Source organism: Amblyomma americanum, chromosome 1 (genome assembly GCF_052857255.1).
Source record: "Amblyomma americanum isolate KBUSLIRL-KWMA chromosome 1, ASM5285725v1, whole genome shotgun sequence".
Taxonomy (NCBI): Eukaryota; Metazoa; Arthropoda; class Arachnida; order Ixodida; family Ixodidae; genus Amblyomma; species Amblyomma americanum.
Window position 1 is genome coordinate 260,574,248 of NC_135497.1, and position 15,309 is coordinate 260,589,556.

Consider the following 15,309-nt stretch of genomic DNA (forward strand, 5'->3'; position numbering starts at 1 on the left):
TGTTGTCTAGGGTGACAGGCTTGTGGGGTTTTGGAATAAAAATAATTTTTCCATGCTTCCACGAGGCAGGGAGAGTACCTGCCTCCCAACATTCGTTAGACTAAGTCAGAGATGGAAGCATTGTCAAGATTTCTGATAGCTGCATTGGTAATTTGATCATCTCCGGGAGCGGTATTTCGTAATTTCAATAGGGCGGCGCGAAATTCTGATTCTGTAATAAGGGCGTCAAGTTCGGGCTGGGGTGGGCCTGCATAATCAGGATACTTGCAAGGGAGACCGGGGGTTGTATAGGTGCATTTCACCTGGGCGAGGAAGGCGTCGGTGTCCTGTCGATGGTTGTGAGCGAGGCGGCGAATGCTAAGGCGCGTCTGAGATTTGGATTGCGTGGGGTCTAGCATGTGCCGTAATAGATGCCAAGCGCGGGTTGTGGAGAGATTGCCGCGGAGACCGTCACAAACCTGAGCCCAGTTAGCTTTGCAAAGAGTGGCACTACATTGTATTATTTGGGATTGAATCTGGGCAAGTTTGAGTTTTAGTCTCCTATTGTGCTTCTGAGTCTTCCACCTTTGCGTTATGTTGTCCTGTGCTTGGAGGAGGTGGGCGAGCTTGCTGTCAATAACAGGTGTGTCTGGCGTAGAGTCGAGCGTTTGAGTGTGTTGGTGAATGTCTTTTTGCAACTGAATAATCCAGGTGTCTAAGTCGAAGTGGGCCTGTGTTGGCTGCGCTTGCCTAAATTTGCGGAGCGCGTCCCAATTAGTGTGCTTAATGGTAAATTTGCGCTGAGATCGGCGACAGTTTAGCGTTATTCGAATTAGGTGATGATCGCTGCCTAGTGTGGAAAGCATTCTTTCTCACTGCAGGCGGTCCAAGTTTCTACCAAGCGTGAGGTCTGGGCTAGTATCGGCAGTAACACTGTTACCAATCCGCGTAGGTAAGCTGAAATCATTAAAGATGGTCAGGTGGAGCGCCAGCGTCTCATTGTACAAAACTGTGCCTCTGTGGTTGATGCGCCGATAGCCCCAGTCCACGTGAGCGCAATTAAAATCTCCGGCAATAAGTAGGGGGTTAAGTTAAGAAAGTTAAGAAAGAACAGTTAAGAAAGAACAGCTTGGTTTTGCAGGTGTGGGCGGTAAGACTTCAATAAGGCTGTTAGCGATAGGGGAGGTAATTACGTGCTCCACGTAATGCAAGGATTTACTGACATATGTGACCACCCGAGGAAGATCAGTGGGGTCTGAGGGGATAAAAGCGTATCCTGGCAGCTGCCTGCAAACATTGGCGTCCTGAATGGCGATAATGTCTGGCCCTACCACCTTTAGCAGGCTGCGAGGTCGTTCGAAACTGCGGCTTAGGCCGCGAGGGGCGCAGTGGGGTTTGCAGAGCTTCTCTCAAGTGAATACCCCCAAAAGGAAGCCGGGCGCCAGGCCGGGGGACGCTTGTACCCATTTTTACCGGAGGGTGTCCGGCGGTGGGTTTCGAACCAACCACCTCCCGCAGCCGAGACGGGCGCCCAACCAACTAGGTCACTGCTGCGGTGGGGTTAAAGATGCCCTCCACTACGGCACCTCTTTCTTCCTTTCTTCTTTCACTCCCTCCTTTATTCCTTCCCTTACGGCGCGGTTCAGGTGTCAGCCGATATGTGAGAATTCAAGGCATAGGCCGTCGGCGTTCATTGTGTTCATTGGCGTTGTCGTAGACAACGTTCTAGACCGATGATTTTGAGGTAAAGAAGGGCATAACTGGCTCCCTGGGTCAGTGGACGCATAAACCGCGCTTGGAGGTACTACGTTGTGGTGGCGAGAGAGAGAGGTGTAGCCTGCATGCATTAGCGCTGGCAACGTTGTGGCAGACACGCGGCACTACAGCAATAGGCCGAAGCGGTCAGTGGGTGAGCAACCCCTCGCGATCAACAATTAAACTGCCACCTGCCAGGGGTGGCAGGGTGGGCGCGCTGCCTACCCAGTGTGCGGAACGCACTCAACGTTACAGAGGCCAAGCCACGTCTACTTGCCCGATAAACCACAGCTTTCGCTCTCTAACCAGGTTCAGCAGTAGTTAAACCGCACCTAATTTTTCGGGTTCTCCGGATGCCCGCAGAGGGAATCTTGACTGAGCTTCTTACCGAGCACTTCGCTTCCGAGCTGCAACCGTATGGGGGAGAGATCACAGCTGCTATAGCGCGGCATAGACAGCGAGCGGTGGGCGTCATCGCGGGCATGGAACTTTTCACAGCTAGCCCAGTAGCTTGAGATTCAGATCTTTCTATTTATCCCTCTGCAACAGCTCCCTTAATTTTCTCCCCGTTCTAGTCTTTTGTCCTGTTGGCGCCGTTCTTATTTCTTGTTTCTCTCTTCTTTTTGTCCTGGCCAGCATTTTTTTCTCTCTTCTTTCAGTGTCTTTGTCGGCAACAGCGTCCCTACATTTTCTCCTCCTACTTCTTCCCTTCTTTCCCCCTTGCCGCCCCTCTATTCGTTAGCTTTATGTTCTGGTTGCTTCGATCCGTTGCCTTGGACGGGTTTCATTCAAGCGACGGCTCGAGGTGGGCTCCGTATAACGAACGGCTCGCGCCATAAAAATTTTCACAGGATGGTTACGAGTCCGTGACACTAATGTTCAGCTTTAGCTGGCGCGGGGGAATAGAGGAATTTCAGAACACGCGTTTAATTGGAAGGCCGGTGGCAGAATTGTAAGGGGAGGGTATGAGATTTCTTTTAAGAGAAAGCCTTTAATGGCCGATACTCCCGGTCAAGATCCTGTCCGTCCGTTACATCGCCAACCGGAAGTCACGAGAACAGAAGTGACGTCATACCCACACTTTGACCTTGGCCGATTTGCACCAAAATAGATGTTCAGCCTAATTCGACTACGACGAACAACATGGTGACCTCCAAATTTCGCCCCGGTTCACCCCCAAATTTGGCCCGAGTCACCCCGAAGTTTTACCTTGGCTGATTAGCACCAAAATCGATGTCCAGCCTAATTCGACTACGGCGAACATTATGGTGACCCCCAAGTTTGGCCCGGGTCCCCTTCAAAATTTGACCTTGGCCGATTTGCTCAAAAACTGATGTCCAGCCTAATTCGACTAGGGCGAGCACCAGGTGACTCCCAAATTTGGACCACCCACCCCCAAAATCAGCAGCAGAAACAGTCAAAGTGTCGCGGATAAAGGCTTTCGCCTCGCGCACTTTACATCGCCAAAGTGCCCCCTGAATTTTTTTTATTGTGTTAGCATTAGAAAACTCCGTGCAAGCGGAAATGGCGAGTGCCATCTGTCAGCAGTCAGTGGCAGGTGGCAATCTGTCCACCAAGCTACAAACGAACTTAGTATTACCTCGGATATAATGATATTTCGTGTTTTACCTCGAATATAGCGAACCTCAGTATGCCACTTCAGATATAACAAACTTTAGTGTGTTAACCTCGCATATACCTAACCTAAGTATGCCACCTCGGATATAACGAACTTTTATGTGTTGACATCGGGTGTAACGTACCTGGGTGCACCGCGCGCCTCGGATATAAGGAACGCTTGGCTGCTAACGCATTCAAACTATCCACCGAGGATTGCCTAAGAGTTTTTTTTCCTTTTTGTAGTGACGTCACCGCAGTATTGGCCAGTGGGCGTGGCGGTGTTCTGTGCTTGCGATGCTGATGACTACGACACTGTAAAACCGGGGCAAGGGCTAGTGACAGCGAACGCTGTAAAAACTCGCACGCAGCTTTAAGTAACGAGCGGGCATGGCGATGAAGTGCTACACTGTCTTTGAATCTCGGACGCCTAGATTCCTCTATAATAGGTGCAATTTTGGTCTGAGAACGCCGAGGCGCCTTCATAGGTCGCAGCTGCCACGAGTCGGTGAGTCCCTGGTCCAAGTCAGAATGGTGTTCTGAACGGTGCTCCTCGCAGACCCGTTAGCGATCGACTATAGCCGGATACAACTCAAGAAGGTAGCGGCAAACGCCCCTCAAAGCAGGCCCTCCAGCCAGTGGTGTCGACCAGTTGTCATGACGACGCGGTTAATCCCATTTCACGAAGACACCTGCCAGACACCTGCGATGCCACACTAGCGGGTCAGCCGCGGCGTCACAAGAACCTGTCGATGGCTTTGTCTGGCCGGCCTCCTTCGAGGCGCATTCCCCCAAATAACGTGCTCGAGAGTTTATTCTGCTACTATTACTGCTCCGTGGAAGTTAGATACTTTAGGGAATGCCGATACGCTGCAACGTATATACAGAGGCACTTGCCTCAAAGAACTGCTTCCTGCGCTTTCTGCGATTGCCCCCTCCTTGTATTTCAAAGATTCCATTTGATTTGAAATACTGCGCAGGACATATAGCTACCCCTGAGAAATGCAAGGACGACCATGCGTACTTATATGCAATGAGGAAAAAGACTGAACTGTCTTCTTCTTTTCTCCTTGGCGCACAAATGTGTGCAGAACATGCTCAATCGTGACTCGTGACTCAAACAAAGGCAAAGCGAAACTTTGAAAAGCTTTTAATCTTTCACAACAACAACAGTCAGTATGCTTCACACACAAGATTATCTTGCATGAATGCTTTTTGGTTTGGCAAAAGGGAGGAGTGAAACATTAATGCGAACACATTTCATACACGGCCATGAGAGTTTCATGCATGTTATGAGTGTAAGAGCGTCCTTGTAATATGCGCTGTAACATTGAGCAAGCCAACACGTATTCGAAATGGCTACGAAGCATAAATGACAATCCAGATACGCGTTCTGCGGCACATAATGTTGCTTTTATACTGAACTCGTATGGATGAATATCGGCCTTTTGAGACAGCCGAGGTATATAGCGCAGTAAAGAAGAAATGTAGGCAAAAAAAAAAAGAATTCTTTGGGAAGATGCGCTTGTAACGCCAGAAAAGAACTTGTTGAACGGCGCTGAGTGCTTTTATCGTTCTCGTATCGGAAAATAATAAAGAAATGATCGCACCTTAGAAAAATGAGGCGGGTTATAATAGTTCGGCTCTCCGCTGGTTTCGCGCGTGTGTAAATTCACTGTATATACCTCTCTCCTTACAGATGCCTTCAAAAATTACGTCCACTTCTCTTCTCCTTATTTCGCTTAAAAAACGAGACCCTGCTTTTTGAACACGTCAAAAATGTCCGACGGGCTTGGGAAATAGCGGCGGACAATACACAATACATACATCGAAGTTGACGATGTGACAAGGCGCGGCATTTTAGCGTCATGGCGGTTTTCGCGTCGTGCTCTGGAGCAGTGCAATCGAGGCAGCTGCTCGCCACGATGGGGTTTCAAAATGCGGGCAGAACGGCCGATATAGACGCACACGTGGGCACGCAAACACACACAATGGGGAACCGCGTATACACTGAGCACAGGCCGTTCACCTGGCACGGTGGCTCATGCGTGCGTAACGAGCTCTTTCCAGCAAACGGGCAGCGAGTGGTTATGTTTGGTCTCGAGTTCTGCATCAATACTGATTTGCAACGTCTGCGCTGCGTTACCTTCCGTTGAGCCGTGAACTGCCAGAGAAAAGCCCGCGCATGGAACGTCCGCATTGCGCCCACAGCAGGCGTCGGTTTACCAACGCAGCTGCTGAAACACTTGCGTCATATATGGTTCACATATACATTTGGCCGTACCGTACAGCCTTCGAAAGCCATCGTTTAACACATCACACACATACACACGTACTGCGGCGTATATAGTTGCCTTATTATTCAGTACTCAACACCACGCGCAGGCATTCGAGCTTCACATGTGGACGACTCGGTCCAGTTGATCCAAGGGGTGGGGCAGGCTTGCCAGCTCGCTCACGGGCAACATCGACGACACTTCGTCCCTGTGCCGCCAAACACTCGCTGTGCCGAAGGCGGCCGCCACGACTAACCATGTGGACACAATCACCAAAACACACGTCTTGTCCCGTCTCGCAAACGGTGCACGCTGCAATTGTGCCACAGCAGAACCGCTGCAGCTCACTCGTCTCCATGGTAGCGCAGCATGTTGCCCCTCGAAAGCACCGCCGTGGGAATTACGCTGAGGTATGCCCAATATTTTTATGCTATCCCGCATCCACCGCCGAGGGCCGAGCACCATTTAGAGGTTAAGCCAAAGAGTAAACTTTACGAATGGGTGCGGGAACTGACTTGCAAGAAGGTGAGCACTTTTTTCCGTTGCTTTGGGCCGCCATAAGTAAACTGTCTTCACAAAAAAGATAAATATGCATTGATTACTCCAATAAGCCACTGAGCTTCGCTTATCATATGAAAAATAATTTTTTACTATTATTTTTAGCTGTCTGGAGGTCTGCGAAAGGCTAGGTTTGCTGAAAAGTCTACGTCGTTCAGAATACGAAAATTACCGTAATTCATAAGTGAGGCCTATAGTTATATGACTGGATGCTCATCAGTGTTATTGGGCAGGCGTTGAGTAAGCTGTTTCCGCACTATCTTAGCATCGTTAGACCCTGGACATGAAGACATAGCGCACAACATTTGTAGAGGTACCTGCTGCCACGGTAGCCGCAGATACCCAGGCTGAAGCCCCCAGCGCAATGCATTCGATGCCATACGAACATGAAGACATAGCGCACAACATTCGTAGAGGTACCTGCTGCCACGGTAGCCGCAGATACCCAGGCTGAAGCCCCCAGCGCAATGCATTCGATGCCATACGAACATGAAGACATAGCGCACAACATTTGTACAGGTACCTGCTGCCACGGTAGCCGCAGATACCCAGGCTGAAGCCCCCTGCGCAATGCATTCGATGCCATACGAACTCTGCAGCCTAACATAAGCCGCACTCCAGGGTCTGATGCATGTAAAGCTTCCCCGCCTGCCTGTGTTTTCCGAAAAAAAAAAAGATTTTAATTGCTATACCAATGTTTATGGAGGGTTTTAACGTCCCAAAGCGACTCAGGATATGAGGGACGCGGTGGTGAAGGGCTCCGGAAATTTCGACCACCTGGGGTTCTTTTACGTGCACTGACATCGCACAGCACACGGGCCTCTAGAATTTCGCCTCCATCGAAATTCAACCGCCGCGGCCGGGATCGAACCCGCGTCTTCCGGGCCGGCAGCCGAGCGCCATAACCACTCAGCCACCGCGGCGGCTTGCTATATCAATGACTACGGTGAGTGCAGTTACGAGATATTGTAGCAGGCAAAAAGCATCGTTTCGTAGCTGTTTTTGGTATCCTTCCGCCTATCACTGGGCATGCGCAAAACTTGCTGGTACCGCTGGGCCATTATGATGGGGCAGGATTCCGTGTGCTCGGCAACAGGTTGGCTCTAACCGAGATAGACAGATTTGAAACTTTTTGGAGTACATCAGGGGAGACCTGCTTGTCATTTTTCGCACGACAGCGGAGAAGACAACGTCTCTTAAAGTCCACCGTCGTCACCTGCGGCGCTTGAGAGATACCACGGCACATTTCATCGACATTACCCGAGACATCAGTAGAAGCCCCTCCCCATCTCCTGTTTCTTTTTTTTCTTCCTCACGCCCTTAAACAACGCACAGCCTTTGTCAAAATTTCGGAGCCCAAGGGATTTGCTTCTGGACATTCATGTTGCCCGACTCGTTCCGCATCGCCAGCGTTCCAGATTTCTTGAAGGTGAAAGCCACTGCCGTTCTCACTGGTCCAGAAGTTAATACTTCCGCCAATGCTTAAAGAGCGCCCACCAGAGGCAAAACCCTTGGGCTGTACATACGTGCTTAAACAATGATCGCCAACTGCGGTTATTTGGCACTATTCGACATATGTCTTTGAAGAGCACTTCTGAATCGAGTGAGCTTCGCGAGTGCTCTGTATCACATCGCCATTGAAATCAGACGCTAAAATAGCCGCTCGAAATACAAAGGTTCTCTTCTGCCACGGCCGCAAGAGCAGTACGGGGTGCGGCCTGGCTCCCTGTTGACCGAATGGCGCGTGGTTTCGGCGATGTCCGGGGCCCGTCGGCTGCGACTTCCTGGAGGAGGGTTGCACGCGCATGTCGTTCACGACAGCTCCGAGTAGAATGGTCGAACTGGACCCTGTGGGCAGCCCGTGGTCGCTGGAGCTGCCGCATAGTGCCCGCTCTTGAGAGGGGCCCACTAGACCCTGGAGTCCTCGTGGCGACGGGGCTTCCCGTTGGACTGGGCGGCGTCCCTGGCGCCGCTGAAGCGGAAGCTGGCCCCGGGTGCGGCGCGCACGCTGACGTACGTGGTGTACGTGTTGCAGCGGCGCAGCGCTGCCACCTCGGCTGCCGACTCCTTGCGCAGCGGGCGCCGGTGGCGCAGGCGCGCGAGCCAGCAGAGCCGCGAGCGCTGGAACAGCTGGCAAAAGCCATCGCGGAACTTCGCGTTCATCCAGCAGTAGATGAGGGGGTTGTAGGAGGTGTGGCTCATGGCCAGCCAGTGGCTGAGGAAATAGACGTAACGGATGTGCTCGTAGTTGTTGATGCGCGGGTCCAGGTCCGACAGCAGGATGTAGGTGTTGAACGGCAGCCAGCTCAGCATGAACACCGTCACCACCGTGATCATCATCTTGATCATCTGCACAGGCACGACAGACACGCGACGGACAGTTTGAATGCCAACTCTGCATGGTTAGGGCAAAGGAGGCTGGGGACGCGTGTTGACGGAACTTTTCACTCTACACCGCGATGGTGTCAGCGATAACGCTCATCACAGTTCGCAAGACAACGTGTTTATTTTATTCATTTATTTAATATTTGCGCGCCCTGCACTAGTCCAACCAAAATGTGCAGCTTCGAGTCGCGAAAACAACATAGAATGAGCTTACCCAACAACCCGTATCATGCACATGTAATGCCTGGAAATGGTGGGTATGGACGAAAGGTGTACCTGGCGAGGCTCATTAACCTGCGTATTGCTTGCAATCGCGCAAGAAGGGCATGCTCAGATAATGAACAATGGAATACGACGATGCAAGACCTGTGTCGCTAAAGATAATTTACAAGACGAATGAGGAAAACACAAGGAAATTGCTGTTTACAAGATGTCTGAGTATAGCACATTTTATTCTCTTTGTTCTTGAAGAAAGAAGGAAAACTTGAAGGCATCACCGTGAAATATGAAATATATGAGGTGTCTAGAGTGATTAGTCCCTGTGTTTCTAGTGTTTGACGGGAGGAAATACTGACACTTCTAAATAAATATGCAATATTGACGTACTCCGACACGGAACGCTTGAGTGTTGTGTACCCGAGCAGTCTGGCAAACAAGTGGACAAACCTAAGGGAACATTTGAGTGCGCAAAGGGCAGGAGGTGCCTTAGCAGCAATATAAGCACTAATTGTTTGTTGCTACATTGTCCATTATGGGTAATGCAACGAATGGGGAACAGTCTGAGGTCGTTGCAGCGCGTACTATACGTACTATACTCATATAAGGTCGTGAGGTTCCTTAATAATAAATAAAAGGAAACAGTATGCGGTCTTTGAAGCAGAAAAACACGACTTCTAAACTTGGAATGAATTTGTGAGAAAGGAAATGTATCTGTAAATAAAGAGTTTATTCTTTATGCCGTAACTTTGAATATATTTAATGCCTTTGAAGCGTATAATTAAAACGTGAAGGAAAGGGAGCCGTGACAAACACTGTCCAATTTAACCGAATGTCCAGCCGGTGAGCGATACTCCCGTACATGACTGTAAACATTTATAAACTCAGAATTATTTGGTTTAGTCAAAGCTGTGGCATAAAATAATGAAAAACAATACGAAGCAATGCATTACATTACTGAAGTCCCGTCAATACAGCTTAAAAAGTACCTGAATAATGAGGCACACAGCGCCAATGAAGGGAATGCTTTCCGTTAGAAAACTAAACTATAAGCAATGTAGCTTTTGCAGAAGCAGGGAAATCTGATTAATATTAATTTATTTTACATTTACAGCGCTGCAGTGATGACACCGGTCTCGGCAGAAATGAGAAATAACAATGGTGTTTTGTGGGGAATACAGGCGATTAGGATAGCAACATCATTTTTATTGTATACCTGTTCCAGGCCAGCCTCATGGAACTCTTCTTTCGAGGAAGCTATATTGCGAGGTATGTTGCACATATTTGATCCTCCTATACTTTCGGTTGTGTGCTGCCCAAAAGTAGCGAGAACCTCAGAACTACTCGAGAGGCCTTTGGAAAACTACGATCTTTCATGGCCACTTTGCGAATTAGTTGCTTTCGAAAGGCAGTGCACAAGTTACTCGATGGGCTCGCTATCTGGCCAGTTTTCCGGCCGAAACTTTTCAGAAACAGATGGCGGCTCGAAAAAAGATGAGAAGCTCGAAAAAAGTGCTCCGCCGTTCACACAAACGACGGAGCACTTTTTTCGAGCTTCTCAAGCGCTGTGACGAGGTATTAGCCGCCATCTGTCTCCGACTTTGGCACAACGGACAACTAACTGGACGGTCGCTTTGAGTGCGAAGCTCTGCGCGCTGAAAATTTGCGCGTGCTGCGACGTTACCATTGTCTTGGTTGCGCTCAAACATGGAGTCCTTTGACGGGTTGCTCGGTCGCCGAGGGTGCAATTTGTATGGTTGTTTAACAAAGCACAAAAAATTACGTAGCTAGCTTCCAGTGTGTGGTGAAGCTATCGCAAATGATTGATGCTACGCGTCTATCCCTCTGGGCTTGTATAGCCTCTCGGCAGGGCACAGCGTAAACTGCATAGCGCATAAGAAAACGGGAACTCTTTTGAGTGCGCGCAGACTGGAAGGGAGGAACCACCGAGGCAGGCCGTATACACTGGCTGCGCAAAGCACGCAGTTTTCGTTGTGTCAGGCTATCTTTCGGTTACCACCAACATCTCCGCTTCCGGTGCTTTGTACGAGAGCTGTTTGTTCCAAGCTGGAGGCAAAAACTCGCACTGCTTCTTTCGCAAAAAGAAGAAACTGTACAGGGGACGGATGGAGTTTAAAGCGCCCGACGCGCTTGAGGACGAGTGTTTTATCAGTCAGTGCATAACATGGTGCGGATGATCTGTGTATTGGCCTTTTAACCGTGATCTGGACAGAAGCGTGCACACAAGTTTGTTAAATGATAGTTTTTCAAGCTTTTACCAGCCGCGAAGCCATTTGTGAAAGCACCGACAGCGGCTTCTTTTCGGCAATGCGACGAACGCGAGGACATGCTGTCAACACGAATATGAGCTTGCATAATCATGCTGCGTGAAAAAGCCGACTACCATGCGCATGAGATGGTAAAAAAAACAACCTATTTTGAGAAGTTCCGTCGCAGTTTCAGCAGTCCTTAATTCCTCTGATAACAAGAAAAGTATCAAAAGATAACACACGTGTACACGCATACGCCCGCAGAAGTACAAATAGCAAGCATACTTGCAAAGGTGAGAGAAAGCAATAAACTATAAAAGCTTTTCACTCCACGGCAGTCATACTATAAAACTTAGCGGACGCGACGCAAATTAAGTGCGAGTATAAAGCTGGAGATGTGGCAGAAATGCAACATATGCGGGCAAAACGAAACGTGAACGTGGTGTGCGCGCCAATACGAGAGCAAAGCTGGTAAAAAGAATGGGCTTTATGAACAGGGGTATTCATAAAGAAGTGAGAGTGATGCGAAAAAAGTGACCCACCAGTGTTGCAAAAAAAAAAAAAATGCCCGGCGTCAGAATGGCAGCTAATTTTACCACTGCGTCTGCTCCAACGCAAAACAGCATGCGTATGCGAGCTGTAATGAATAGCGTTGATTTTAGTGACAGCAATAAAAGAAATGCGTACCGGGCAAAAGTGAGAGAAAAAAAAGAGGAGCAAAAAGTGGGACAATAAAAGGGCAAAAGCACGCAGTTGGCGCGAGACGCGACAACTGCCCGAGCATCACCATGAATCCCCAAAAATGCAGCAGTTGCAGCGAAAGAAAATGATTTCGAGGAACGTAGAAATCCGTAGCGTCTTCGATGCGTTTTTTTCGACTCTACTGGAAAGAAAGAAGGGAATGAAAGAAAGAGCGTAAAGATTTGCTGCAAACAAACCGCCGCGAGTCTACGATGAAACGTCCGAAGGCAGTTGACCATGCTGCAGCCTACGGCAACTACGAAGAACAAGCATGCGTGCAGTCAGTGTCTACGTCGTGCAGCGTGCAGACACACACACGGATCGAGCGACTTACGCGCATTGCCAAGAGAGTGGCCACAGGCGACCGTTTTACTGCAGTCACGTGTGTATAGAGTAAACGACACAAAAAAAGGCCCGCGTATGTCGTGGATTCCACGACGAGGGACTGCAGCCAGTGCATTCCTAAGCTCCGCTTGCATTTTAAAAGCGCTTAGGTGACATACATAACTTGCGAGCTGGAAAAGAAGAGAGAGCCGGTGCTTTGCGCATGCTTTACACCTGTGCCGCAGCGCTACTATGTGGCCTTAATGGTACGCGGTGGTTAGCGCAACTTGTCAAGCTTACCTTGTGCGAAACCCTGATCCGCATTCAGGTCCTCATAGTGGATCACCCAAGGTCCGAAACGCCACGTCAGAGTTCGCTGGAGGAAACAATTAACGGCGCTGCGTTTCATAGATGAGCACACCATCCCGTCGTGCGGCGTGCGCGCAATGAAAACCTCCGGGCGCGACAGAACAGCCCCACGTTACTCGTCAATGTTTCTTGAACCTTGCGCCTCAGTCATGCGACCAAACAAAGTGGTTCCTCCTCATTTGTGTGACGCGACCTCTTTCTAGTGAATCGCCTCCTTTTCTACAAACTTGCCTGTAGCGCTTATGCGATCTAGAACACCACGGAGGGTTGGCTGTCAGGGGACGCACTTCTACTTTAAAACACAGCCATGACTTTTCGGCGTTAGAGGAAAACGAAGGTATGGCGAGCAACCGAACTGAAGCCCCCTGCCCCACCTCTTCCCGTAGTAATGAATTTCTGGCCACGCTGAAACAAGCCCATAGGGCCACTAGTATTAGTCACTCGGACAGTCGAAGAGCGTTCTCATTTGAGACAGCGGCCTGGGAAAGCGAGGAGTGAAACTAAGCCCTGAGAGGGCATTATGTAAGCGCCCCTCCCGAGTTTCGTGCAATCTGTCGACAAAATTCTACTCGCGCATTTCCCGTCGCTAATGCCGGCCACAGCCAGCCTGTGCCGCTGGAGGTAAACATACGTAAGAGCCGCTCTGGCATTTCAGACAGGACTCATTCTAGCATGGCGCCAAAATATAGCAAAATAAAATCTCATTATCTGGTTTCAATTAATTGGTTAATTAGAGCGTAAACGAGATTTATTTCTTTGCGACGTCCACTGGCGACCACGGCTTCGTTGAGCGCGTACTATTTCTCTAGTTTTTGTAATCGCTATAAACGCGTTTCTGGAAAACCTGCGCATGCACGGCGTTAAACGTATACGTCAGAACCATGCGATTTTTCAATATGAACGCCGTGTGCTCAAGCGCACCACTATTAACAGATGGACAGTGTTGCAGTTTTACGGTGACTGGCATTGCTGGTTGGTGTGGATATGGCGTTAAGCGTGAATTCTGATTGATATACGTTTAACTTTAATTAGTAATTTAGTACACTGCTCTCATTTACGCACCGCGTGGCCAGAGCACTTGTCTTTCTTTCGGCGCACTCAACAAACTATGCCTAGATACCACGCGACAGGCAGGCACGGCAGTACGCACGACCGAGCGATAACATTTGCGCCATGGACACTGTCACGCTAACTGCTCCAGTTGCCGCCGAAAGCCGATGTGCTCCGCCTCTACGCACGTACAAATGCAGCGCAAGTTGTGACCGTTCGGGCGGTGGTACGTCTTCATACGAGTGAAGCGAACATCATCTGGCCTCTGTGCCTGGCTGGAATGGCTCAAGAAGGCAGGTCAATGCGGAAAGCCGGCTTTAGACTCGAACGCATCCGCTGTAGCTTCAGGAGACCGGAATCTCAGCATGGTTAGCGCGTGCTGGACACTGCGCTGAACGGGCCCTGAAAGAAGCGTACATTAAGCTGGGGCGTACCCAAGCGGTGTTAATTTTTCCTTTTGTTTTCTCCATTTTCTACATCCAACTGCCTTTTAACTGCGCCCAAGAGCGCCGGTGGGTAGCAGCCTGGGACTGAAGAATTGCTCTGGTGTGCGTGTGTGTGTGCGCGCCTCAGCTTAGCTCAGCGTTGCCGACTAGGCACCTCTCCCTACATTGACGAAACGAAATTTCAGACTTCCCTCGGGGCACTCGCGAATTCTCCGGCTGCGCGCGAACCTTCCCGCGGGCCAGACGGGTGAGTGCAGTACCTGCAATGGGACACAGAGACAGGCAGCGCGCCGCACTCGGAGCCTGGCTGGGCGCTCAGTCAGATGGCGTTGCTGTGGCCCGCGGCGCCCTTCTTGACGTTGCAGGTGGACACGAAGCACGAGGAGCGCCGGCGCGAGGCCGGCAAGCATCGGAAGAGCGCCTGGAGGCCCGCCCGGAACTTGGCGTTCATCCAGAAGTAGATGAGCGGGTTGTAGCAGGCGTGGCTCATGGCCAGCCAGTGGCAGACGAACCACATGTAGCCGATGCCGCTCAGGTTGTAGATGGACGGGTACTGCTCCGACACGACGATGAACAGGTTCAGTGGGAGCCAGCAGAGGAGGAATGCGGCCACGCAAGCGATCATCATCTTGACCATCTGCGCACCAGGGAGCGCGCATCACGCATTCGCGCCATGCACCTCGCACTGGAGGCTGTATGCAAGGTGTCCAACTGCAAGTTCATTAGGCGCTCATTTGCTTAGTTTATTTAGCCACCCTTGCTACAGAACTTCACGACACGCGCTTCCCTGTTTCTGCCATTCGTTTTACTTTTGTAGCGACTGCCCGCCAACGTCCGATGGCTTGACACAGTGGTTACAGACGCTAAGTAACCGAGAACTCACAGAAAATTCGAAAAGCTGGCATGGCGTTAACGCCAAAGAAAGCGTGAAATGACAGTAAGGGTCGCTGTTAGACTACTTGGCGTTGTAATACAGCATAAATAAGGTAGAGGTCAGAGCACAGGGATTTTCGCCAATCACATGGCTTATTCGTGCGCTTTGCCCAGGAACGTGCAACAAAATAAGGAATTTTGTATAATGGGTTCAGTAAAAATGAAACAAAAAATAAAACAACAAAAATTTGAAGCCACGTGGCCATAGTCTTAAGGCTGCCTAAACCGAAAGTCAGCAACGACAGAGCGCAATATTCACGAATCACCTTTTTTAAGGGTAATATACTATCGAGTCATTATTGTCAGATCGTCTGTGGTGTACAAATGTGAGTATGGGAAAAGATCGTCAGAAGAATGGGCCCATATTTCGAGCTGCCAAGAACAGGGAAT

At 49.9% G+C, this 15,309-nt stretch overlaps 1 protein-coding gene across 2 annotated transcripts in view; it reads right to left on the bottom strand.

Moving 5' to 3' along the window:
• Positions 1 to 7,543: 7,543 nt before the first annotated feature.
• The window catches only part of LOC144115009 (RYamide receptor-like), a 75,676-nt gene continuing 67,910 nt past the window's right edge, over positions 7,544 to 15,309 (bottom strand). The window contains exon 2 of one of the 2 annotated variants that reach the window (XM_077649121.1): positions 7,544 to 8,534. In XM_077649121.1, coding sequence (XP_077505247.1) covers positions 8,094 to 8,534 — 441 coding nt within the window. In that variant the 3' untranslated portion in view covers positions 7,544 to 8,093. Of the gene's footprint in view, positions 8,535 to 14,305; positions 14,624 to 15,309 lie in introns of those variants that run through there. The other variant, XM_077649122.1, reaches the window with a different exon arrangement.